The 23,776-nt window shown below is 54.8% G+C and overlaps 11 protein-coding genes across 11 annotated transcripts; 4 read left to right on the top strand and 7 right to left on the bottom strand.

The window, feature by feature from the left end:
* Window positions 1–630: 630 nt before the first annotated feature.
* On the bottom strand, window positions 631–1,630 carry KRP23_10637 (uncharacterized protein; the record flags this gene model as incomplete). Its single annotated transcript, XM_067881109.1, has 3 exons — window positions 631–696; window positions 792–981; window positions 1,047–1,630. 3 exons carry the CDS (start codon window positions 1,628–1,630, stop codon window positions 631–633), a joined length of 840 nt encoding a protein of 279 aa, XP_067741387.1.
* A 58-nt stretch (window positions 1,631–1,688) lies between these two features.
* KRP23_10636 (uncharacterized protein) lies at window positions 1,689–3,233 on the bottom strand (the record flags this gene model as incomplete). Its single annotated transcript, XM_067881108.1, has 8 exons — window positions 1,689–2,131; window positions 2,220–2,290; window positions 2,347–2,460; window positions 2,528–2,616; window positions 2,682–2,780; window positions 2,855–2,934; window positions 3,009–3,064; window positions 3,127–3,233. The coding sequence occupies 8 exons, from the start codon at window positions 3,231–3,233 to the stop codon at window positions 1,689–1,691; spliced, it is 1,059 nt and encodes a 352-aa protein (XP_067741386.1).
* A 280-nt stretch (window positions 3,234–3,513) lies between these two features.
* On the top strand, window positions 3,514–5,801 carry KRP23_10635 (E3 ubiquitin-protein ligase pub1; the record flags this gene model as incomplete). The annotated part of the gene is made up of 4 exons (XM_067881107.1): window positions 3,514–4,779; window positions 4,844–5,049; window positions 5,118–5,627; window positions 5,708–5,801. 4 exons carry the CDS (start codon window positions 3,514–3,516, stop codon window positions 5,799–5,801), a joined length of 2,076 nt encoding a protein of 691 aa, XP_067741385.1.
* A 180-nt stretch (window positions 5,802–5,981) lies between these two features.
* Window positions 5,982–6,914, top strand: KRP23_10634 (Trans-aconitate 2-methyltransferase; the record flags this gene model as incomplete). Its single annotated transcript, XM_067881106.1, has 2 exons — window positions 5,982–6,166; window positions 6,242–6,914. The coding sequence occupies 2 exons, from the start codon at window positions 5,982–5,984 to the stop codon at window positions 6,912–6,914; spliced, it is 858 nt and encodes a 285-aa protein (XP_067741384.1).
* A 174-nt stretch (window positions 6,915–7,088) lies between these two features.
* Window positions 7,089–8,839, top strand: KRP23_10633 (Dynein regulatory complex subunit 4; the record flags this gene model as incomplete). The annotated part of the gene is made up of 3 exons (XM_067881105.1): window positions 7,089–7,406; window positions 7,476–7,542; window positions 7,617–8,839. The coding sequence occupies 3 exons, from the start codon at window positions 7,089–7,091 to the stop codon at window positions 8,837–8,839; spliced, it is 1,608 nt and encodes a 535-aa protein (XP_067741383.1).
* Window positions 8,840–9,044: 205 nt separating this feature from the next.
* On the bottom strand, window positions 9,045–9,968 carry KRP23_10632 (Jerky protein homolog-like; the record flags this gene model as incomplete). The annotated part of the gene is made up of 1 exon (XM_067881104.1): window positions 9,045–9,968. One exon carries the CDS (start codon window positions 9,966–9,968, stop codon window positions 9,045–9,047), a length of 924 nt encoding a protein of 307 aa, XP_067741382.1.
* A 115-nt stretch (window positions 9,969–10,083) lies between these two features.
* Window positions 10,084–10,458, top strand: KRP23_10631 (uncharacterized protein; the record flags this gene model as incomplete). The annotated part of the gene is made up of 3 exons (XM_067881103.1): window positions 10,084–10,144; window positions 10,208–10,279; window positions 10,370–10,458. The coding sequence occupies 3 exons, from the start codon at window positions 10,084–10,086 to the stop codon at window positions 10,456–10,458; spliced, it is 222 nt and encodes a 73-aa protein (XP_067741381.1).
* Window positions 10,459–10,685: 227 nt separating this feature from the next.
* Window positions 10,686–11,724, bottom strand: KRP23_10630 (Succinate--CoA ligase [ADP-forming] subunit alpha; the record flags this gene model as incomplete). Its single annotated transcript, XM_067881102.1, has 2 exons — window positions 10,686–11,513; window positions 11,596–11,724. 2 exons carry the CDS (start codon window positions 11,722–11,724, stop codon window positions 10,686–10,688), a joined length of 957 nt encoding a protein of 318 aa, XP_067741380.1.
* Window positions 11,725–12,087: 363 nt separating this feature from the next.
* Window positions 12,088–18,538, bottom strand: KRP23_10629 (E3 ubiquitin-protein ligase UBR2; the record flags this gene model as incomplete). Its single annotated transcript, XM_067881101.1, has 5 exons — window positions 12,088–17,241; window positions 17,325–17,561; window positions 17,634–17,906; window positions 17,969–18,121; window positions 18,197–18,538. 5 exons carry the CDS (start codon window positions 18,536–18,538, stop codon window positions 12,088–12,090), a joined length of 6,159 nt encoding a protein of 2,052 aa, XP_067741379.1.
* A 231-nt stretch (window positions 18,539–18,769) lies between these two features.
* KRP23_10628 (uncharacterized protein) lies at window positions 18,770–21,166 on the bottom strand (the record flags this gene model as incomplete). Its single annotated transcript, XM_067881099.1, has 1 exon — window positions 18,770–21,166. The coding sequence occupies one exon, from the start codon at window positions 21,164–21,166 to the stop codon at window positions 18,770–18,772; it is 2,397 nt and encodes a 798-aa protein (XP_067741378.1).
* Window positions 21,167–21,556: 390 nt separating this feature from the next.
* On the bottom strand, window positions 21,557–23,446 carry KRP23_10627 (uncharacterized protein; the record flags this gene model as incomplete). Its single annotated transcript, XM_067881098.1, has 4 exons — window positions 21,557–21,699; window positions 21,763–21,874; window positions 21,953–22,077; window positions 22,159–23,446. 4 exons carry the CDS (start codon window positions 23,444–23,446, stop codon window positions 21,557–21,559), a joined length of 1,668 nt encoding a protein of 555 aa, XP_067741377.1.
* Window positions 23,447–23,776: the final 330 nt, after the last annotated feature.

Genomic DNA, 23,776 nt, shown 5'->3' with positions numbered 1-23,776 from the left:
CTCTGTTCTTCGTGTCTGTCTTGTCGGACTGGCGGACGGGAAGGCCGCTCCTCACTCCGAGTTAGATCCTTTCGCTTCTTTCCTCCGTTTCACGACTGCGCGGCCGCTCAACGGGGGGGCCGCGTGGGCAAAAAATCTATTCGTTTCAGCAGGGGCTTAAGCGCGCTTAAATGCAGTTTTCGAGTTACGGTTCGGCCGCGAAACGCACTGCTGCTCGTTGTCGCCGATTCCGACGTGATATTTCACGAGCACGATTCATACTGAAGATTTCATGGTGTCACGGGCTACCTGGCCACTTTCGTACTGTCCTGATATCAGCATGATGCCGAGCGAAACTCCCGCATTTCGTCGTTGAAGCTGATTAAGCGCGCTTAAACGGGTTCGAAAGGGGTAGCCATCTCGGATCCCCTTGCCACGTATGTCACGTCGGCCGAAATATCGCCACTCGGCTGCCACGGCCGTGCCATGCATTGGAAAGCAGCAACAGTAAATTTTACGATGGAGAACACTTGCATGAATGGTCTGGTAGGTGGTGGATGCAAAGCTTTTTCAAATTGCTGAAAGGCGGGACACTAGAAACACATGGTGCTTGCGACGTGGGCTCCGTTATTTCGTGGCCAATTTCACTGCCTACGCGGCGAAGTTGGCGGACGTCGTGAGCGTGAGCCCCTCGGTGGCCATGTCGCGCAGGAACTCCTGCACGCAGTAAAAAAACACCCAAGAGAATGGGGAGAATCAGTTTGGGAGACGCCGAGCTGCAGCAAAGCGAAAGAACAGGCATCACTCGTTACCTCGCCGGCCTTTTCAAACCCAGGAACGGGAGAAGCGCAATCCGTCAGGATCACCAAGTCGTGGAGCCGTTCCTTGGGCCACGCGGACACTAGATCGCGCACCGTGTAGTTGACGCAGTGCGAGATGGCCTCGCCGCACACGACTACCTTGTCCGCGAGCTTGAGCGAGTCTACCAGCGACTGATTCAAGCTGCAACCATCAGACAACATCAACGTGAGTATCTACAGCTACGACCGCACGATCAATTTGCATACCTTGTCGCGGGGTCGTACGGCAGCTCGAACTCGGCCTTGAGCGCCGAGTAATGCTCCGTGAACGAGTTGCTGCCCTTCATGACGTACTGCACGGGCTTCAGCGACGTCTTGGTCCATTCCAGTGCTGCCGCATACACGTTTGGTACGATGTTGTGTCCAGGCGAGCCGATCAGACAGTGCTCGGGCCAGATGCACAGCGTGAACTTGCCGCTCGCCTCCAGCGCCGTCGTGTACGCCAGCACGTATTCCTTGAGACTGGCGTCACGCGGCCGCCAAGTGCCTGCAGTCACGTCCTTGGCTGTGATAAGCGTGAATGGCTCGGGCGTCTTGCCCTCTGCATTCTCCCAGAAGATCCCATGCGCGATGTGGTAGCGCTGGTGCGAGTCCAACGTCAGCACCAGTTGCGTGAGCTTGCTGCCGTGCTTGCGGATGAAGGCTGCGATGCGCGCCGCGTCCCCGTTCGCTGTGGGAATCGCGAGTGAGCCGCCCGGGTGGAAGTCCACTTGCTGGTCGATCACTAGCAGACACAGCCCGCCCGCGGGGATAGTGGCCGCCGCCCGAACTGCTTGTGCTTCGTTGGTCATAATCTAGGATCTGGATCTGATTCAATCTTAATCTAAAACAGACAAAATCGGGTCTCTATTACAGCCTTGATGTGGCGAAAGCGGGGGACGAGTGCAAGTGCTGTATGGCGTGGTGGGCGACGTACCGCAGCATGAGCACTTCAACAGCACGCAGCAGCACCTTCCTCACTGTGAGGCCTCGTCGAAGTAGCACGAGGAACACTATAATGTAGCCTAGTATTTGGGTCTTGCGCTTCACGGACAACGACGTCGGGGGGATACTGGCCGCGAAGTCGTGCACCTTGGGGAAGAGTTCAGGCGCCAGCAGAGGCCACTTCAACGTACCGTTTTGCACGCTCTGTGCGAACCGCACTGCTTCTGGAATGTACGCTCTCCACGATCGCTGCCGCGGTGCTAACGTGTAGTTCACAACTGGCAAGGGTACACGCGAAATAATGTCCGGCTGAACGCGGCGAATCCGCTGGAAGTCTGTCATAGAGGCGCTGCCGAGCGTGAAAATGTCTGGTGCAATAACACGGACAGCGAACGCAAAATAAATAATGGGGCATTAGAGTTTTGATGCAACACACATGTAGTAGACGGCACGAACCTAGATCGGTCTCTTGCCTTGCCTTAGCCAATGCTTCTCGGAATCCCTTGCAGCAGCCTGCGAGCAGAACACTGTTTGGAAAAGGTCAGCGCATACTACCAGTAAATGTGCAACAAAATACACGCACATGATGGAGTCGCTGCAAATCCAGGCATTGCTTTTCACATCTAGAGGTAACCTCGGCAGCGGCGTAGATCCTGTCATCCTCTTCAGTACCAACCGAAGCATCAACTGGTACGCTCTAGGCAGACACACATCATTCTTGTTAGTCACTTCATGTTACCAATACTTCCCTTATCAACACACACCTTGCAACATCGTATCTGCAGCCGAGCAACTGCCGAGCACAACGAAGGAACAGCTGCAGTTCTTCGTCGGGCATTGGCACGCGGAGCACCTACAATAGTACTTTGGTGAGCACAACACCATCCAGTAACACCTCGACCTTTTACACAGACGCACCACAGGTTGTCGTTGGGGTAGAAGGAGCCGCTCCAATGGCATCAGCTTGACAGACGGCATCCCAACGTGGAGCACAGTGTTTTCATCCAGCACCACCACCTGCCACAAGGCACCACCAACACGTCAGTATTCAGCTACTCTTCCATCAACAATCAGTGCCGGTTTCAGCTTACCACGTGGTCGTAGGCGTTCTCGGTCAGATACCTCCCTACGGAGTAGACCAGTCCGCTCGTAGTGATGAAGATCAGGTCGCCTACAGCAATTTCCAGTGCCGTAACAGTGAGCACTCACGAGATAGTTGTCCACAACACACTACACATGCCGCACCTGGTTTCACCAGCTTGGCCGCTTCTCGCGCGGCATCCTGCGCTTCTTTTGGCGATCTGCACAAGTGAGACTGTCATCCTCCCTACGGCTTCAACCTTCAGCAAATCACCCCACTCACCGCTGGAACTCGTGCTCATTGAACTGCAGACTATTGGGCGCCAGCACTTGCGCCGCCGACGTGGCCAGCGCACCCAGCGTGAAGCCCGCGCCGCGCTTCCCCGTCATGATCAATTGCCTTACGTCACGGTACCGCTTCCATGGTACTGTCCTGAAATGATAGCACCACGCATAGAAGAACCAAAAAGCAGGTCGGAAACCGGCTCCCCAAACCGCACAATCAGCAGTCAACGCCTCATAGAGAGAGAAAAGGCCCGACACTCCGCGTCGTTCCCGCGCCGTCAACCCGGCGACTTATCGGCCCAAGCGAGCGCGTGTCGCGTGGCGAGTCGAGCGCCAAGTTTCGGTCTCCAACCGCCTCGACTAAGCGCCTCCAAAGCCGTCCAAGATGCGGCTGAGCGGCGTCGCAGACGCCCAGACGCTCGTGGCCGTAGCGATGCTGCTGCACTGCCCAGAAGCCACAGCGCAGAGCCTCGTGCACGAACCGGCACGCCGGAGACTTGCGGACTCGTCCGACAGCTACAACTTCATGTTCTACTTCGTCATCGGCGCCATGATGCTCACGTGCCTCATCTACAACATCTTCTTCAAGCACAAGATGGAGGCCAACTTCCTGCGGCAGCAGGCGCTGCCCGAAACGATGCTGCGGCAGGACGTGATCGCCAGCGACCAGGACATGAACAACCTGTGGGAGTGCGAGGTCTGCTCCTTCAAGAGCTACGCGGCCCACACGACCTGCATGTTGTGCGGCACCGACCGGTCGTTCAAGATGATGGACAAGACAGGCCGCTCTGGAGAAGAATCGACCAGTGAACACAGCAACGCGCCGTCCTCGGCGTCCTCCAGCACCAAGTACGTGCTGTACATCGAAGAGAAGGAGAACCCGCTGACGCGCAGCGCCGTGAACCGCGCCACGCCGTCACGGTCCATCAGGTCCAAGTCGTCGGCCAAAATCAACCGGGAATTCTTCAAGCGCAAGCTCAGTGTACTGAACTTGCGGCAGCAGTCGGCTCGGCGTCGCCATGAGTGGTCACGGGAACGAAACGACGACGGACAGCTCATTTGGGTGCGCAAGAAACACTACATGGACCGCAAAGCGCTCAAGAACCTGCGCAGCCTCTCGTCAGCGTCACTTCGCGATTCTATTCTTTCGAATGTTAGCGCGAACTCGGTCGGAATTGTATCCCGTATTGTTGTTTCGCCGAAGAACCCGACGGGGAGGTTGTCTCTCGACCCTGCTGACGGAGCGCTGGCTACGCGCTGCTCGGACAGCTCGGAATTCTCGCAGGATGAATTGGAACAGGTGGGGTCGCTTCCCTTCCAGCAAAAGCACGCGTGGTTTGTGCAGCACACGGCTGCCATGGAGGTTCCGTGGGAGTATGGGCACTTGTTGCTGGAGATCGAGCGTGACAACCTTCTCCACAATTCGTGCGAACAGCTTTTATGGGCGACCCCGGATCAGCTGCACCAGTCTCTTCGAATCAAGTTCGCGAACGAGCCGGGCGTGGATGCAGGTGGTCTGGTCCGCGAATGGTTTACGCTGATGACAAAGGAGGTCTTCGATGATGCTACTGGGCTGTTCTACAGAAGCGGTAACGGAGATGGACTCATGGTGAATCCTGCGTCCGCTGAAGCCAGTGTTGACCACCTGATGGTACGCTTTGCGGTAGTTGTCGATGTGTTGGTGTGTTCTTACAGTTGTTTGTGTGTGTGTGCAGTACTACCAAGCAATTGGTCGTTTCATCGGTAGAGCGCTCTTCGAAGGTATCCTCATCGATGCACACTTGGCACTCCCGGTATGCAAGCATATTCTGGGTATCCCCATTACGTTTTCGGACTTGGAGTTCGTGGACAACGACCTGTACAAGAATTTGAAGTGGTTGCGAGACAACACGGGTGTAGAATCATTGGCCCTGGACTTCACGTACGTAGTATTCTGTTTCAAGCCACTGAGTTGCAGTCATGTTAACAAATTGTCTTGTGCATTTCCAGTGTCAACGTCGACCAAATGTCTGACAAGGCGAAGGTGGTGGATTTGGTACCAAACGGATCGAACATCCCCGTCACCGAAGAGAACAAGATGGAGTACGTCAACCTGCGCTTCAAGTGGATCGTTGCAAACAGCATATCGCAGCAGCTGGGATCCTTGATGCAAGGCCTCTTCTCAATTATTCCCAAGGAGCTTATCTCTGTCTTCGACCACCAGGAGTTGGAGCTCTTGATTTGTGGAATCCCCGACATTGACGTGCAGGACTGGAAGACTCACACTATTTATGTGGGGGAGCGCGACGAGCGAGCTATCGCCTGGTTCTGGAATATCGTCCATGAATTCACGAACGAGCAAAAGGCGCGCTTGCTGCAGTTCACAACCGGCTCGGCGCGGGTGCCAGTACAAGGCTTCAAGGCGCTGACCATGAATGACGGACGCATCTGCCCGTTCGCGATCCAGTGCGTCAGCGCAGACGAGTGCTTGTATCCGCGGGCGCACACGTGCTTCAACCGGTACGTCTGAATATTTGTGGTCTGTGCTTGGTAATTGATGGCGTCTAACGCGATTCTGTGTCTTGCTCTGCCTACCACAGCATTGACTTGCCACGATATGACGCGGAGAAAGACTTGCGAATCGCGTTATCCCTCGTGATCCAAATGGAAGTAACAGGCTTCACGATTGAGTAAGCTCGTAGGAGGTGTGTATTTACTGAAGCAGAGCGCGTCGCCAGAAAGTAATTGAACCATAGCAGCGATCAGCTTGCTTCTTGCTTTCCACTCCGTCCTTCCTGCCTGTCCATAACCGCCCAATCGAGAGGATCACGTATCACCCCCCTCATTTCCAAGTGGGAAGCATTCACCTGGATCATGACGCACCGAGCAGCGAGCGCGGCCCAAACGTGGCAACCGCTGAAGTACCTGAAGTTCGAGCAGGTGCGACTTCGACCTGCGTTGGAGCTGCTAGCACGAGTTCCAGCTCTGTCGTCGACTGAGGACGCAACGGAGATCATGGATTTGGGTGCCGGCACGGGGAACATGGCTCCAGCCTTCTTGTAGGTCTTCCTCCTAAGTGAGTTTGACTCTCTGCATGGAGGGGTATCAACTGACGTGGATGCCCTGGTTGACAGCAAACGGTGGCCGAAGGCTCACGTGACGTTCGTGGATTCGTCATCTTCGATGCTGGAGCGTGCGAAGCTGGAGCACCGCGCCAATGACGACGTGAAGAGCGACCAGTGCTCGTACGTGCAGGACGACTTTGAGAGCTTCCAGCCGGACAAGCCTGTGGACCTTATCTTCTCGAATGCAGCACTCCACTGGGTGAGCTCTGAGCGCCACAAGCAACTCATGCCGCGACTCTTTTCGTTCCTGAAACCTGGAGGCACGTTGGCATTTCAAATCCCGGATACTCGTCTTCAACCGAGTCACCAGCTGATCGCAGAAGCAGCCAAGCAAGTGGGGCATTGGGAACGCGTTGCTGGTGTGCGCTGGGTCACCTGCGAGCGTGATCCGGGTTTCTACTACGAGCTCTTCAAGAGTAGCGACAAGGATGTGGAGCTGGACATGTGGGCGACGGTGTACGCACAAGTGCTCGAGGGTGACAACCCCGTTGCGGACTTTACGGGCTCCACTGGAATTCGTCCGATCATGGAGGCCCTAGGTGATCCGTCCGACGCTGCCACGGAGTTTGAGCGCAAGTACCGCGAGCTGATTGCTGCTGCGTATCCCAAGCAAAGCGACGGACAAACCATCTTCAATCTCAAGCGCTTTTTCGTCGTGGCTACCAAGGCAGTGAAGGCGTAGGCTGATGTTGCTACAAGGTGGACGCTGAAGGACAACACGTTGTCAATAAGACCACGTGAATATACGTTCATTTTGTTTTTACTACCTATAAAAACTCTTTTCTCTTTTTACGAAAGGGCGCGACGGCCTGAGCGACTTGGTGGCGACTACCGGGCCAACGGACCTGACACGAGCATGGGGCCGAAGAAGGGCAAAGGCAAGAAGGAGAAGAAGGGCAAGGGCGGTAGTGGTGGCAAGAAAGGAACAGCGGAAGTGAACGACGCCGAGCGTGAAAATGAGGCGGAGCGGTCGGAATTGGTGAAGCAGGCTAAGGCTCTGCTGGAGCTCACGCGGAAGGAGGAGCAGGCGTTCAATGAGTTCCAGCAGCAGCGAGAGAAGATCAACTACTTCTGGATCGTGGAGAAAAAGAACTTTGAGGATCGAAAAGCAGAGCTGCGCAACAAGGAGCGAGAGAGACAAGACCTGGAGGAGAAACACCAGGTCGAGATCAAGGTGCGCGACGGTTGCAGTGGAGCAACTAGGAGTTTCCTAATTGACTGTGGTTTTTGGTGGCTGGAACAGGTTTACAAGCAACGGGTAAAGCATTTGCTGTATGAGCACCAGAATGAGATCACGAAGCTCAAGAAAGGTGCGTATCTTCGACTCGGTGAGGTTGGAAAAGTTGTTAGGGTACTGACTTCAGAATTTGCTGTGCTGATCTAGAGATGGAGCAGTCACTGAAGCTGTCGCAGGATGACTACCGAGGGAATGAGCGCGAGCTAAAGACTGATAAGCGCCGGCTAAAGTTCGACTTGAAGGAGATCGAGCTGTCGCATCAGGACTACCTCAAGTCGCTGAAGCAAGAACAAGATCGACGAATTACAGTACTCCGTCAAGAGTTTGAGCGGCATGCTAAAGAGCTCCAACAGAAGTATGAACGTAAACGCAAGGCCTTTCGAGACGATTTGGAGGCGCGTCGGAAGCAAGACACGCAGAAGATCGAAGAGCGCAAAAATTTGCATATCGCACAGCTCATGACAGCCCACGAGAAGGCATTTGGCGAGATCAAGAATTACTACAACGATATCACACACAATAATCTGGACCTCATCAAGTCGCTCAAGGAGGAAGTGAGTGAAATGAAGAAGAAGGAAGCCCAGGACGAAAAGCTCATGTTTGAGATATCCCAGGAGAACAAGCGCATGTCTGAGCCTCTCAAGCGTGCACTGCTCGATGTCGAGAAGCTCCGAAAAAATATTCGTGTGTACCAGGAAGAAAAGGTGGAGCTACGCACTGCGAAAGCGCAACTTTTAGTGTTGGAGCAAGAATACGCCACTCTGTCGTGGGAATTTGAAGTGCTGCAGCAACGAGCAGCGCAGGTGGCTCGCGAACTGGACGAGCTTACGACGCAATTTCACACCAGCATTTACGATGTGCAGCAGAAGACCGGCCTCAAGAACCTACTGCTCGAGAAAAAGATGGGTGCGCTAACACTCCAACTTGAGCAAAAGGATGCCGAACTCAATGAGGTTCTGCTTCATGCCAAGCTGGATCCGGCCATTGTAGACCGCGTGAAAGGCCGACTTGAAGACATCATGGCCAACAAGGCCGAAGATCTGCGTGAGCTGGAAGCTGAAATGGCTCAAGTTACAAAGCTGCAGCGGGAACTCGCCACGGCCATGCAGCTCAAAATGAGCGAGTACGGCCTCCCACTGGACGAACTGGGCTTCATGCCTCAGACCAAGCCTTCAATTGATCCCCGCGCTGCTCCATCAAACAACAGCAACAATAACTTTAGTTTTAGTGGTAATGCAGCGCCGACAGCTAGTGATTCGATGAAGGGCGCGCATCTGGCAAGAAAGCGAGCCGCAGCGAGCCACGTCGTGAACCTGGCCAAGTCCCCGACCTCGCTCAACGTCAACCACGACCGAGCCAAAGTCCAATAGGAACTCCCAGTATTCGTGCTTCGACTGGTAACATTTTCGACAAATTCGGTAAACTAAGCAACACACATTTCATTGATTCACTCAAGGAGTTGACTGTCCTCTGGGTCTGGGAATCCTCTGCCTGCCCAACACTAATCGTGAGGTGCTCACCACACTACGAGAGGCAACTGCAGCCTTCCATAATTGCACACCACCCTCTCTGCAGCTAACTCAACCGCGAGGGGAGAACCAGGAAGCACAACTTGGCAACCCGTTCATCTAAATAGTCCAACTTGACCGCCATATCGCGCTCAAACCTCGCGAGCTGCGCGTTCAGCTGTTGCACCGTGTTCACAGTAGCCTGTAACGGCACATGTCCATGATCCCCTACAGCCTGCACACACGGATTCACATCCAACGCCGTCTGTCCTCCAGCAGTGGTCGTCGTCCCAGTCTGCGCCACAGACGTAGGTCCACCAACCTGGTGCATCGTACGACTCACTGGTGCAGTAGAATAACCCTCTGGGTGGCCAAAACGGGTCACAACAGACGTCGCTCCGGTCACGGGAGCCTGCATCTGCGCCGATGCCACATCTCCCGGGCGTGCCATGTCCATGGCGGGCACAAACTGCTCAGGCAATTGCTGCATCTCCTCATGGCTCATGGTTTTAATGCCGTGCGCGTTCTTAAAGTGCCTCAGCCAGTTGGTGGCGGTCTTGAACGACACTCGGGCGTCCGAATACTGCACGAACAGGTCCGTCGTCTTGCTCGTCAAGCTCTCAGGCGTGACGGCGCGTCCCAGTCGGCGCTGGCGAATGATCCACCGGTAGAGCTCCTGCTCCACGCCCGGGTGGAACTCGCACGTGGCCTTGAGTGTTTTGCGCTTGAGCGTCGACATGTGCTTGGCGTCCGTGCAGAAGGCCACGATGCGCTCCCGGTTCTTCTTGATATCCGAGACCTGCTGGCGGCTGATGCCGAACTCGCGCGCGATGGCGATGGGCTGCTCGCCGCCCTGCAGGCGCAGCAGAACCTGCTGCTTGTCGTGGATCGACAGCACCACGCGCTTGCGCTTCAAGCCGGCGGCCGCTTCATCGCCGACAGTGAGGGCATCCTGCTCCGGATGCGGCGTGGTAACCTCGGCGTCGCTCATCGTTTATCCGGACAATCGTCAAGTGAGACTTGTGTAGGATTGATGTACGATTGGTGTACGATTGGTGTATATATGGTGTTAATGTTATGTGAAGATTCACTTTCGAGCGGTCGCGATGAATTCTCGGTGGAGCACGGCGTCGGCGAGTGCGTCCGCGCTGCCTGCGAGCGACAGCAGTAGGTTATTGCAGTGGAGTGATGTTCTAGTACTGTGTATTAATCTGACGATGCTGTCTGCAGTCTCGCAGGATCTGTTGCTGCTGGAGAAAAAGCGCAAAGCCAAGGAGGAGGCGGCCAGGGACCTGAGCAATGGTGCGACATCATCAGCTCAGACGCAATGGAGGTACAATATCGATAGTCGAGTGCTGATGGGTGAGACGTTTGTGGTGCTCATGCTGGCAGCGCTGCTGGAGGATACGCTCACGAGTCTGCGCGGCAAGGCGCAGCAGCTCCAGAACGACAAGTGGATGTACCAGGACGCCCAGCTGTAAGCTGTTAGCCTAGCGATAACGCTGAGTACACTGAAGTTGCCATTGAGTTTTTCATGCTCTTTTGTTTGTAGTTTAACGTGACTAAATCAGGAGAGGAACGGACCTCGCCTCTAGCAAACGTCGGACCCAGCTACCCAGTGACTGGCGTGTTCGTCTTCGTCTCAGCTCCTTCGCCGCTGCAGATCGAGCTCGCTGCCTCCTTCTGTTAATGCACATGGGCTGGTAGTTTATGCGCGCTTCTTCATCTCCTCGAACAGCGTCACACCAAGACGAGCAGGCGATCGCGTGACCGCGACGCCAGCGGCCTCGAGCGCGGCGAACTTGCCAGCCGCCGTGCCCTTGCCGCCCGACACAATGGCGCCAGCGTGGCCCATACGACGTCCGGGGGGAGCCGTCGTGCCGGCAATGAAGCTCACCACGGGCTTGTTGGGGTCGCCGTGGGCCATGAGCCACTCGGCGGCCTCCTCCTCGGCAGATCCACCAATCTCGCCCACCATGATGATGCCCTCGGTCTCGGGGTCGTTGGTGAATCGCTCAAGGCAGTCAATGAAGTTGGTGCCGTTGAACGGGTCACCGCCAATGCCGATGACCGTGGACTGGCCGAGGCCCAGCGCCGTCGTCTGCGCCACGGCCTCGTATGTCAAGGTGCCGGAGCGCGACACGATGCCGACCTTGCCCTTCTGGTGGATGTAGCCGGGCATGATGCCCATCTTGCACTCACCAGGCTTGATGATGCCGGGGCAGTTGGGGCCGATGAGGCGCGTGGTGCTCTGGTTGCGCAGGTGCCACTTGACCTTGACCATGTCCTGCTGCGGGATGCCCTCGGTGATGGCCACGACGAGGGGGATCTCAGCCTCGATGGCCTCGATGATGGAGGCGGCGCAGAACGGCGGCGGCACGTAGATGACCGACGCGTCGGCACCCGTCTCCTTCTTGGCTTCGGCCACCGTGTTGAACACGGGCAGGCCCAGGTGCGTGGAGCCGCCCTTCTTGGGGGTCACGCCGCCCACCATCTTCGTGCCGTACTCGATGGCCTGCTGCGAGTGGAACGTGCCCTGTGGTTGTAGAATAAAAAACCACCGGAAAAAAGCGTCAGAGATGATAGATTTTTTTAACACAAGCTCGGGATCTTTTTACCTGCTTGCCGGTGAAGCCCTGGCAGATGACCTTGGTGTCCTTGTTGATCCACACCTTGGCGGACGCAGACATGCTGCGCGTGGCCTGCGCGACGGCGGCAGCGGTCTTCACGGGGGTGCGAGCGAACATGCTGACGAAGAAGGAGTCGAAGAGCTGTCGGCCTCGAGTCTGAATTGTGAGTGGGGGATCTGCGCTCCTCCACCGGACGTTCGACTAGCCCGCTTAAGTACGTCAGTCACGGTACGATTTTTACCCACTCAGCGTTAAACCGGAGTTTCGGCCAATGAGAGCGCACCGTATGGGAGGGAAACGGGTTGAAGTTGACAGGCATTTGGCCAATCAAAGCCCAGCTGACACGACGCTTCGTCACATGATGTGGACACTTCAAGGTGGACGTCTGAAGCAGAGCATCCTTCAGTTTGTTTGATTACTTTGCTTTCTTTACCTGAGCCGCTCTAATGGCCGAGCTCGCTATTCACATCCTGCTTTCGCCTAGTAGTGGCTGTTGCGGATCACGCGCTCGGAGCTGTTTTGGATCTTGACCACCTCGTTCGGGATCTCGTGGCGCAGCCACAGCCGCAGCAGCCGCTCGCGCCGCTCCTCGTTCAGGTACAGCGGGCGGCCTTTGCTCAGCTCGCGGTTGCGCTCGCCGAACTCCTCGCCGTACTCGTCCACGTACAAGCTCCCCACGTACGCCGCCAGCTTCCAGTACACCAGCAGCACTGCGCCTTCCAACACCAACAGGAACATGCCGCTGCCTCGCCCACACTTCTTGGCGTGTACCGTGCACGCGCCCGGGTTCGCTTCGTCTGGGTACCCGCCCTTGTCGAGATGAATCGACGGACACGTGTTGGCGGCGCACAGCAGCATGCCGCACAACAGACAGACCGCAGGACGCGCTGGGAACTGGTGGCAGGCGTGGCACCTGCGCTTCGCCAACTCCGAGTAGAACTTGACGTACGGCCGGGGAAGCGAGCGTAGATACCGGGTGCGATTTGCGCCCGAGCAAAATACCGAAATGGTCGAGTGCATCGTGTGGAGGTCCCGACTCACCACGGACGTCAGCTCGAGTTTCTGCGCGCGATCCACGTTGGCAGTCGTGAGCCATTGCTGGAGAACGGCGTGGGGGTCGTTCATTTCTTCGTATGCAGCCTTGAAACGGTGCACCCAACCAAACACAAGTTGGGTCAGCGCTGCCTGCTCTCTGTCGCTGCTGTCTTGCTGCAAAGCGCTTAACTTTACAAACCCAACAGCGAGAACGTCTTCTTGCGTAATAAATATCGGCTTCGAAGCCGCAGTTGCCCCACCTCGATGGTGTGACGTGGGCCCCGTTGTCAGCGACTGTATCATGAAAGTCGCTACCTTGGCAAGAGGGACGACTTCACACGCGACGACATTAAGAAGTTGTCGCTTGTCTGCAATAGGCTCCACTTGGAAAGCCCCATCACATTTGCTCACCAGCGCCTTCAGAAGTACTTTCAACTGGTTTCCCACGGCATCCTCTCGATTTACGTGAAGATCCCCATCAGCATCAACATTGCTCGCATTTTCACCGGAAAAGCAGGCAATGAACAGTGCTACGTTTTCCTCCGAGAACGCGAGATCGTCTGCCATCATATTGGTAAACTTCTCTTTCCGAGTAATCACGTACCACAGCAGCGTCTGTACAAGGCGTGCTAGTACTACAAGCCGGGCGATAAAAACTGCATCTTCCTCGCTCCTCGCTAGCAGAAGACCCTTCATCAGCACACTACCCAAATGGTTTAGCAAGAGTGGTTTCTGTGGCCACCGCACTTTACCCCATTGGCTCTGCTTTCGCGTTTGTGTCTGTGTGCTGGGATGTTCACTCTCAAGCTCCACCGTTCCGTCCGGAAGGATATCTGATCCACCGTAAAACAGCAAATGAAGGATTTTCGCGTACAAATCCGTCGGTGATACAGAGGGGTTTGTACCAATGCGAGTGCTGACGTGTTTCAGCATCAGCGGTAGGAAGCGCATTGCCTCCAAAAACAAGTGTTCTCGCAACTGATCCGTATCATGGGTCTCGAGGAAAGAGCACAGCAACGTGTGAAAGAGTGCGTTGCAACCGGACGTAGTATAGCGTTCTGGTTGTGATTTCTGCATCGCACCACACGCCACCTTGTGAACTGCCATACAAAGTGAGGACAATCCGTACTCCAGCCACTTGTTCAACTGCTGAGTCTCTTCCGGGTCCTCTTCAGATGACATGGAGGCTCCTGCTTCCGGCTTCTGCTCCAGAAGAAGCGAATTCGCTTCCTCACTACTGTCAGTAGAGTCATTGATGTCAGAGCCAGCGGTAGTGTGTGCCTGATTATCCCTTCCAACAGCATGTTCCAGCCACTGAATCATATCGAACTGTGAAACCGTTGCCATGGATGCCTCGCCGCCAGTCACCCTGCGTTCCATTGTCGGAAGGAACTTGCTTACTTCGTCCGTCGTTGTAGGGATCAGAACGTTGGAGATCGACTTGCACAGTGGGCACAAGAACTCCTTCTTAGTGACATCGACGGCATTCAGGGCATGGCGATGGTGTCCTCCAGTGATTGCACGTTGAAACTGGGAAGTATGGTATGATTCCCAGCACCGGTGATGTACAGAATGGCCACATAGGCGGACATGCACTGGTATGTCTTCCCCAACGTGCATTTCGTCTATAGGTGTACTCAAGAACTGTCCGTGAGAGCCACCGTTCAGTCGAGAAAGTACAGGAGAGCACTGCGCAAAGCCAACATAGCACATGAAGCTGTTCTCGGAATTCACCGAGTGGCACATCGCACATTCCACCGCAGGTATGTCGTCACTCATAGCCTCACTTCCGTCCATTTCGACGTCACTGTCCTCACCAGCGACATCTGATCCACTTTGTGCATGCTTTTCTCGCTCGCCTTCAGCGCCAGGTTCATCCTCACCAACAGCATTCTCGGTTTCATTCGCCATGGCCTTCATTTGCTCGGCAAACGCTGCTTGCCGTTGTTGCATTTGTCGCATCGCGCGCATCTGAGCTTCCTTGCGTCTCTGAGCTAGGGCTAATTTGCGAGCAGCCTCATCGCGCGATTCTTGCTCGGTTACTTGATGTTGCTCCACGATACTTCGGCACTCAGGACTAATGCGAGACAACCGATGCAGTAGCCAGTCAATACCACGGCCGATTTCATGCTTCTGATCACCGTCCAATTTAGTCATGCTTGCACTTCCACCGTGGCTAGACCACGGGTTCAGCTTCAACAGCAAATAGAGAATCGCACAACGGGGCTCTGCATTCGAGTACAAACTAGGTTGTTCTTGGGGGATCCACTCAATAAAGCTGTCTGCAATCCGAGATGCCCGTTCACGCTCAAAATGCTCCGCGTCTGAGGCAGGAACCATCGTCTGGAAGTACCGTACGTCTTCCACCACGTACAGTTGAAGCGTAAACAGGTGTACCGCCCGCGATAGAACACTGAGGCTACTGTGGGCGTCTGTTATCGCCCGCCACAAGGACTCATACACCAACCTTCGCACATTAACGTGCAAAATTGAGACGCGAGATAACCGGAAGCCCAGTGGGCACGGCAAGAACATGTTCACCATTGGATAATCAAGCCAAGTCGAGTGAGTGTTGTTTGGACTACCGTCTGCTTGTTCCTGTTCTCTCTTCTTTGAAGAGCGGAGACGGTGCTGGAACCAGTTTTCATGCGCCGATTCGTGTTGCTTCCGCGTCAGGTGCACAAAAGTCGGGTTGTATTCTGCGTACAGCTCCGGCTTCAACCGATACTGAAATTTGCCTGCACCTGGTGCAGATGAATCCCCAGCTCCGGATGAAGCCGAGAAACCCGGTTCTACACAAACCTCTTTCAAAATTTGATCGAGAATAGGGCCGCCTGAGAAGTTAACCGGAAACAGGTTCTCACGACTCAAGAAAAACTCATTAGCGATCTTGGACAAGTCACTATGCGCGCACGGTCCGACGCAAAGGCGCTGAACAATCTCTCGTCGCAGGTACGGAACTAAACTGCGCATCGCATCGCCTTCTGCCACCTTTGGAGGTAACTCAGATGCGAGTTGTGATAGCAGTGCCAGGCACTCAGTTACCATAAGCTCTGCCTCCTTAGCGTCAGAGCTTTGAGCTGCTTCATACCATTCCTCAACATCGAATCGCTCCATGACTGATGCCATAACCCAATCGACGCCCAACAACTGGAAACTGAACTGTAGTAACAGCAAATCAAGATCGCGGAAGCGAGCGCAAAACGGTGGTTCGCCATAGTTCATGCTATGGTTGATAACTGACATGCCGTTGCGCACCCACAAACCCGAATGTACCTGGGCGTCCCATACGATAGCTTGTAGCACAGGCTCAATCAAGTGAACACGATGCCAAAATCCGATCGGGCTATCAACATCGTGAATCCACACCGACTCGTCGTCCTCTAATACTCTGCTTTGAAGCATGGACAAGAAAATGTCTAAACCGTTCGTCGAATCGCTTAGCGCGCGAATTAATTGCGACAGTGTGCGCTGGAGCGGAAAGTGGCAGGACACCGCTGTCTCAATTTGGTCCGCGCGAAGAATATCTCCAACCTGATAGTCCGGTGGAGGGAAATACTTGCCAGCTGATGCCAACCAGAAGTAAAATGCCTCTAGTATAGGTTTCGCGAGTTTCGCAATCAAATGCCGCGAAGCCTCAGGTGAACGTGTAGCTTCCGACCCTCCTGCAGTTTTGAATGCATTTGATACAACCCATGAAGACACGTCGGATGTCGTCGACACGAACTCAACAGTGACGACCCACCCGCGCGATTCCATCTCAACGTGATCGCCAAACCGTCGAACTTCAGAACATGCACCTTGAATATATGCTAGGTAGAGCAAAAACCGTGCTAGTCGAGAGCCTCCTTTTTCCAGTACGAAGCTCTCAGAAATGCCTTCGATTTGCAAAACGTAGCGTAAATCCAGCAGACCTGACATGTAGCGGCGACACACGAACACCGGAGAGGTAACATCTAACTCGAAGCGGCCCGTAAGTTCTGTCTCCGGAGGTAGAGTCAAGAACGGCGACATTTCTGTTCGATGCCGGATGCGGTACCCTGTACGCTCGGCTTCATGTACGAGAGCACTCACATTGACGTCTCGTAATGTATTTCCCTGAGAACGCTGAATGCCCATAGCAAACACATCCCACACATCTAGTTCCCGATTGTGCTCGGGGTGAAGCACGTGTATCATGCTATTCCAGGTATCTTCATAGGCGATGTCAACGTAATCTGTTTTCCCCTTCTTGCGCAGAGTTTCGAGCACCGAGTTAATCAGTACTTCCAGCAAATCATATTCGGCGACCAACTTTTTCACAAAAGTTGCGCGATTGAAGAATTGCACACTGAAGGCTAGTATCGTAGCAGTCGAGCTGCCAACACCGGCAGCAAATTCGCGATAAAGCTGCCGATAGGACGACGTAAACGAGATCGCGAACGCTTGCTTAAAAAGTGGGTCAGCGAGGAGCGCCATCAGCAAACTGTGGAGCGCATCACTCTCGCTCTTAGGCAGGAATGAGTCAGCCATAATAACAGCCCGGAGCATTGGGTAATCGTCTGTTTCATCCACTTCCATGCTGTGTTCGCTGTGTTCTAAACTTTCTACAGCGCACATCTGTACACGCACCAAACAATTAGTCTTTACCATCGACAGCACGAGCAGATTATCCGAGACCCAGGCATTACGCATTGTCGTACCTTGTCACAAATCAGACGGCAAAGACCGTCTGAAAGGTTTGCTAGCGAAGCGAGCCACTGAAGCAGAGAGTTGATCAAAGGCACCCTTGCTTTATATTCGCACGATACAATAGACGTCACGATTCCGTGCTTGTGCAGTGACGCTGCAAGCTCCAAAACATCTTCTCGAGACGCCTTAGCTCGCACAGCACTCTGCTTCTGCGACGACGTCTCGCCAACAATTTTCAGCATTTGATACTATCCGCACGCACGCAATCGACAAAATAATCAGCCCCACTACTGAGCAGATAAGCAAGTAACTGGACGTACGGCAATTGCGGGGTGGGCCTTGTTTAGCGCTGTCGCAAACTCCTGCGACGTCTGTAACTCATTGTAGTGAACAATTACCGAATAGCGTTTATCTGGCGATTCGCTGCCCAGTTTATCTCGCACCACCTCCAGATCATCTTCATTAATCACCGAGCCATATCTGGCCTCCTTTACCGAATTAAGCACCAGCTTCATCACTTCCCCGATGCACTCACGAGAGTTCACCAACAAGTCCGGCGGCAAGAAATTCAGCGGATTTGCGTCTTGTGCTCCCTACAACAAAAGCCTCATTAGTATCCTACCCCAGCAGAACTCACTGCTCCACCTTCCCGTACTTTGTGTCTGGTACAAAATCCCTCAGGAGCCCAGGCCTCCGTGTCGCCGCAGTCACAGCAGCCTCCACTGTGCGTATAGTAGAAGAACACCTCGTGGTCCTCATGGTCGCTAGAAATGAAGCAGTCATTGCACATCACACACGTCTCGTCCACCTTCAAAAATCATCAAACATCTTTGTCAGCTGTTTCCCAAACTGCAAAAATCAACTCAGCATCCTGCGTCCTGACCTGGCACACTTTGCAGTTCCACGCAATGTCCCCAGGCTTGAACTCGTAGGCGCACATGCGCTTGGGCAGTTTTTCGAGCGCCTGGCGGCCCTCGGCGTCCAGGACGCACTTCTGTAGCTCCGAGAGCATCCTGCGCTCTTCTCCCTCGTTCTCCTTCTCGCCCCAGGATGCGCTGGCCTGCATCTCGTCCAGCAATGCGTGCACCTTGGCGCGCGGGACGCTCAGGACGCGATCCTGCGTGTGTCCTGCGTCGTCCTGCTCCTGCTCGTAACTGGGGCGCCGAGCAACGGCCGACGCCCCGCGATGGTCGATGACGCTGCGAGCGCGCGCGAACAGATCCATCCTGGCCTGCGTCCTGTCCTGTCCTGCGAGTGTCTTCCCCCTCGCCTAAACAGGAGCGTCTATCGTGCGGTCAGCTCGATGAGAAATTTTCAGGACTGACTTTTGCAGGCGGCTCACTAAAAAGTTGTAATTTGATGTGCTCTTACATCATATTGGTGTGAGCCACCATTATGATGACACATGGCTACATTTTGAAATGGGTTCTTGAAGTTTGCATTGGACGTTGCAGTTTTACTTCTTGCTAGCGGAGGCCCGATCCTTCTCGAGATGGCGGTTGCGCATGGCCAGCTCGTCGTTGTTCTGCGTGAGCGTCGCCACCTTCATCTTGCTCTCGATGAGTTCGCCCTGGAAGTAGTCGAGCTCCTGCTCGAGCGCCACCACCTTGGAGCTCAGATCTACCGACACCTTCTCGGTCTGCTGCACCTGCTCCTGCAGGCGCGTGAGCAGCTCCTCACGCGCCATAATCTCGGCGCTCAGGCGTTCGTCGTGGTTTACGGAGATGCGGCGGTGCGTCTCGGTCGCCTCGCGCAGCTGCAGCTCACGCTCGTTCGACTCGCTCTCGACCTGCGTCTTCGACGTGCGCAGAGCTTCCAGCTCCTCACGTAGTGCGTCTGCCTCCCGCTTCACCTCATCCACCTGCGCCTGCAACTCGGTAGCCTTCTCGTCGCCGTCGGACTCGGACTGAGCCAGCCGGAATTCAAGCTCTTCCACGCGGGCCTGCAGCCGCTCGTTCTCCGTCTTGACGTCTTCCCAGAGACGCTCCAGCATTTGATGCTTTTGTGCGGCCTCTTCCAGCGCAGCTGTACTAGCAGTGAGTTGTTGGTCACGGAGAGTTTCGAGCTCTTGCTGTGTCTCGTGTAGCTGAGTGGACACGTCGCGGACCTGCTGCTGCAGGGTCCCGACAGTCGCTTCGGCGGCAACGGCGTTCTCCTCTGCACGCTCGCGCGCACTATCGGCCTCCTCCAGTTTGGTGGACAGCGTCTGGCTTTCGCTTTCAAGCTGATCTAGGGCATTCTGCACCTTCACGACTTCATCTTGAGCGGCGGCGCTAGCGATCTCGGCCTCCCGCAGTTGCGTCAGCAAGCGGGCTTTCTCCTCTTCCATCGCGGTCATAGCGCCGTCGAACTTGAGAAGTTGACGCTCCAGGCGCTTGTTGTCGCTTAATGCAGTCTCCAATGCAGTTTGAGCTTGTGCTTCGGCTTCTCCAGCTTCAGCATCGCCAACTTCGTTCCGAGCCGACTCGACTCGCTGCAAAGCAGCCGTTGAGAGCTGTAATTCCTCGTCCTTCTGCTCGATAGCAGCTCGAAGCTCTCTCAACTGCGACTCCAGCACCTTGTTCGAAGAAGTTAGCTCCTGGATCGTCACGTTCAGCTGCTCAGCTTCACTGCGCTGCGTTGCCAGCATTTGCTTGAGCGCGTTGACCTCGGCCACCAAATGCGGTTCTTCAGCATCAACATACTCGTTAGCAGAAGACGCCTCGGACGCGTCGTCCCTGACATCCTCTTTAGCTCCATCCCTGTCTTTGACTTCTTCTTCTTCTTCGTTCTCCACGTCGGCGATCGTGTACATGCCAGTCGCAGCGCGAGAAGTCTTATCCTCCTTTTGGGTAGTCAGGCAAGCTTCGTGCTCGAGTTTCAATGCATCGTACTGCTCCTTCAGAGTCATGTACACAAGGAAATCCACCTGCATCACTCCGTCCTCGGCGTCGGCTTCGGAGCTTGTACCAATGCCTGCTGCCATCCTCGTCAGTCGCTCGATCTCTCGGTCCTTCTGTTCGATGGTGGCTTCGAGCTTCACGTTGGCAGATTCACTCTCGCGAAGCTGCACCTCAAGGTTTTGCAGAGCCTTGACAAGTTCGTCGCGTGCATTGTCCGCCGCTGATACAGCTTCCTCCGACGTAGCTGGACGGCGAATGGCATTGGTCTTTGCATCTTCGCCGATATGCTCTGGAATTGGCATATCAATGTTGCGGCGGCAGTTGGAGGCCAACGACGAAGCACGGCTGTGGTTCGTGTAGGCGGACATCTCCGATCCCATTTCACTCGTGCTGTCTTCCACGAAAGACCTCTCCTTATCATACCCCGGACCATCACGATCACGGTTCACACGAGAGCTCACAACGGTGATCGAGATGCAGGCACGAGGGTCGTCAGCACACTTGGCGGTGTTCAAGCGAACGCTTTCCTTGCCCGAGTCCTTGGAAACAGGAACGAGTTCTGCCAAGTCAAACTCGAAAACAGCGACGGTCTTCCCGTGTTCGCCTGACGTGTTGACGTGAATCTGGAAGCGTTTGGCTTGGAAAAGGCCCGTCTTGGCCATGTAAAGCGTGCTTGAGAACGCCACCATATCACCCCAAACGACTTCGCCAGTGTCGCCGCTTCTCGACTGGGACGACTGAATCGCGCGAGTACCATTCAACCGTCTCAAGGAGCCGTCGTCGCCGGGGTCAGCAGGTTGATAGAGCCCAGACTTGGATGGAATTTTCTTCTTGCGTCCCATGATGACAGCGACCAGCTCGGTGTCATGCTTGAGCGCCAAATTCGCGCTCAAGCGGTGCACCACGAGCTGCACCTTGAAACCCACGGGGGCCTTGTTGGAGCGCTGCGCGATCTGCACAAGGCGACTCATGGTCACCCGATTCGCAGAGCTCACCAACCAAGAAGGTGGCGCTTCAATCCCAATTAGGAAGTCTGAGCTTCCGTCGAGAAGTTTTCAAGCAGGGACGATGCGACTATCTCCCGGAATAGAGGAACGCCAAGGATGACTCGCTTTTCGGTTGTCCTCAGAATGTTTTGCACTATTTTTACGGGTGGATTCCTAAAGTTTACACGCTTCCTCCGAGCTGGTTGATGGTTGTCGAAACGTTCGACTAATAACATTGTGTTTTGATCATGGAGGCAGGTCGGTGAGACGTATTGGTGGATTGCAAATGTTTTCTTTAAGCGAGGTTTAGTGCTTGCTGCTATGGCATTGCTGCTGTGATACGACGGAGGAGTGTGGTGGTGAGAGATGGAGGTCTCAATACGCCATGCGCTTCTTGCGCTCAATGGCGTCGTAGGTGTTGGACCAAATGTTCTTGATGGTCTCGTAGTCGTCACTTGCAAATTTGGCCGCCACGAAGCGGAGCGAAGGCACCGTCAGCGAGAAATAGTGGAGATTGCCTGTACAGCATCAAAGTCAGTCGTATGGTCATGTAACACAACGTCCTTGAGTAGTGTGCGCACCATAGCCCTTGTAAATCTTGCACTTGATCGGTGAAATTTTGTGGTCTCTGCACAGGCGGAAGGACTGGATCTGCGTGTGCACGCCTCTCTTCTCGTACAGAGCGATCACGCACTATTAATCAAGACACATACAGCTTTCAGACCTCCGTTCGCGAATTAAACCAAGACCGCCAGCCAAAGGAGTGCTCACCTCGTGGTAGGCTGCTCGCGACACGAAAAGCTGCAGAACGTCCATCTTGGAGCCCCCGAAAGCAAAGTACTTGGTCGTCCAACTCGCATTACCCGACGTTAGGTTGCCGACACTGAATGTACCATCTGCAAGTGTTCACAGAGCAAAGTGGTTAATCCAAGACCCCACCATAGTTTGCGGGTCAATCAAGTTGCAATGGCACGTACTGGAGATTCTCGTGAGAACTGTGCCTTGCGTCGAGTCCTTGGTCAAGGCCCCACGCTTAAAACGCATGCGCAGTGGTCGTGGGGCAGCCTTGATTAGGTCCAGAATGGCTACGTAGGACTCGTTCTCAACACTACGCCAGTTGATAGACACCACCGTGCTCCCGATCGTCACTCCGACGCGGTCGGCGGCACCGTTCTCGACTACGAGCTTCACCACAGCCGTTTCCTTCCGCTGGTTGGCCGAGTTCCAAACGTCGACACGCTCCATGAGTACACCCAACTTGCGGCCACTCTCAAAGCGAACGTCATATTCATCTTTGCCGCATTCCTCCGGAATCTCGCCATTTTCGTGCATCGACTCCGGCGGTGGGTTTGATGACCGGCGTTCACCCCCACTGCCCCGTCTTGAGTTCGTTTCGAAGTCGTCGAGGTTGGTGAAGTTCGCACTCATGAATGCGTCGTTTCCCTCGAGGAAATACGGGGCATTGTCATCGCTGTTAGTACCTGCGTTGGCATTCACGTCCCTGAGCGAGATCCTAGACTTAGCAGTTGCTGCAGCAAAGCCGTCCGAGGAGAAGCCCAACTGCGATCGCTGCTCATCTTGGGTTGGACGCTTGCCCCCGAAGGAGGAGAAACGATCGTTCGAGGCCGACGACGATGCTGTTGGTGTACTTGCCGCTGTAGATTCCTCGGGGAAGTCGAATGGAGTTCGAGGAGTGGACCCTTTCGGGCTGAAGGGGTCAAAGTCGACGATTGTCGCCTTCGGGTCACGCGTTTGGTGCGACATCGAAGGAGTTATCGTTGGCTCAGGAGCCCGAAGAGCAGCGAAATTGGGTGCCGTTGCAAACGGATCGGCGGGTTTCATGATGTTTCTGATGCTGTCGTACATGATCGGTTCGCCGCTGAAGGATGGCATGGGCATCAGCTTGGTGGGGGCATTATTCAAGTTCTGCTGGAACTGCGTCTGCATCATCATTACTGGGGCCGGCGCTGGCATTGTTTGTTGGTACGGGTTGTAAGTAGCGAACTGCTGGTTGCCACCGCCAAGACCTCCAAATGCCGGCGGGCCCTGCTGAGTCATGAAGTTGGCACCGTTCGGGTACATTTGCTGCTGGGGAGGTATCATCATCGCATGGCCACCTGCCATGGGGTTGACACTCGCGAAATTGTCGAACGGGTTGGCCATCGGCGGGTATGCGGGCCTAGGTGCTGTGGCGAAGTTAGACGCTCCATTCGACGGGGTACCAGGCTTCTGCGTGGGGTCCAGCATTGCAAACGGGTCGTTCATTGCTGCGTTTGGACACGAAAGCTCTGTAGGACTCTGACTCTTGAGCAGTGGCGAGAAACCAGGAAATGAACGTGCACACGCTGCACCCCGAGGTTTTAGTGAGCACCACAACGCCGCTGGTAGAAACTGCTTCGTATATATAGCGAAGCGCTTTGGAGAAGCTGGGACAGCGTGCCAGTGCAATTCACGCACAACGGCCTCGAGACGCATAATTAGGAGGACAAAACGGACGATTACTGAAGGATAATCGATGCTGTACTGGTATCGTGGTCATAGCGTAGAACTGCGTGCAGTCGATAGATAATGATAAATGTATTCAAAGCGGGTTAG

Source organism: Phytophthora ramorum (assembly GCF_020800215.1).
Source record: "Phytophthora ramorum isolate Pr-102 chromosome Unknown Phyram_PR-102_s0010, whole genome shotgun sequence".
NCBI classification, from domain to species: domain Eukaryota; phylum Oomycota; class Peronosporomycetes; order Peronosporales; family Peronosporaceae; genus Phytophthora; species Phytophthora ramorum.
Note: the sequence above shows the minus strand (reverse complement) of the source record. Positions and strands in the feature narration are given on the sequence as shown.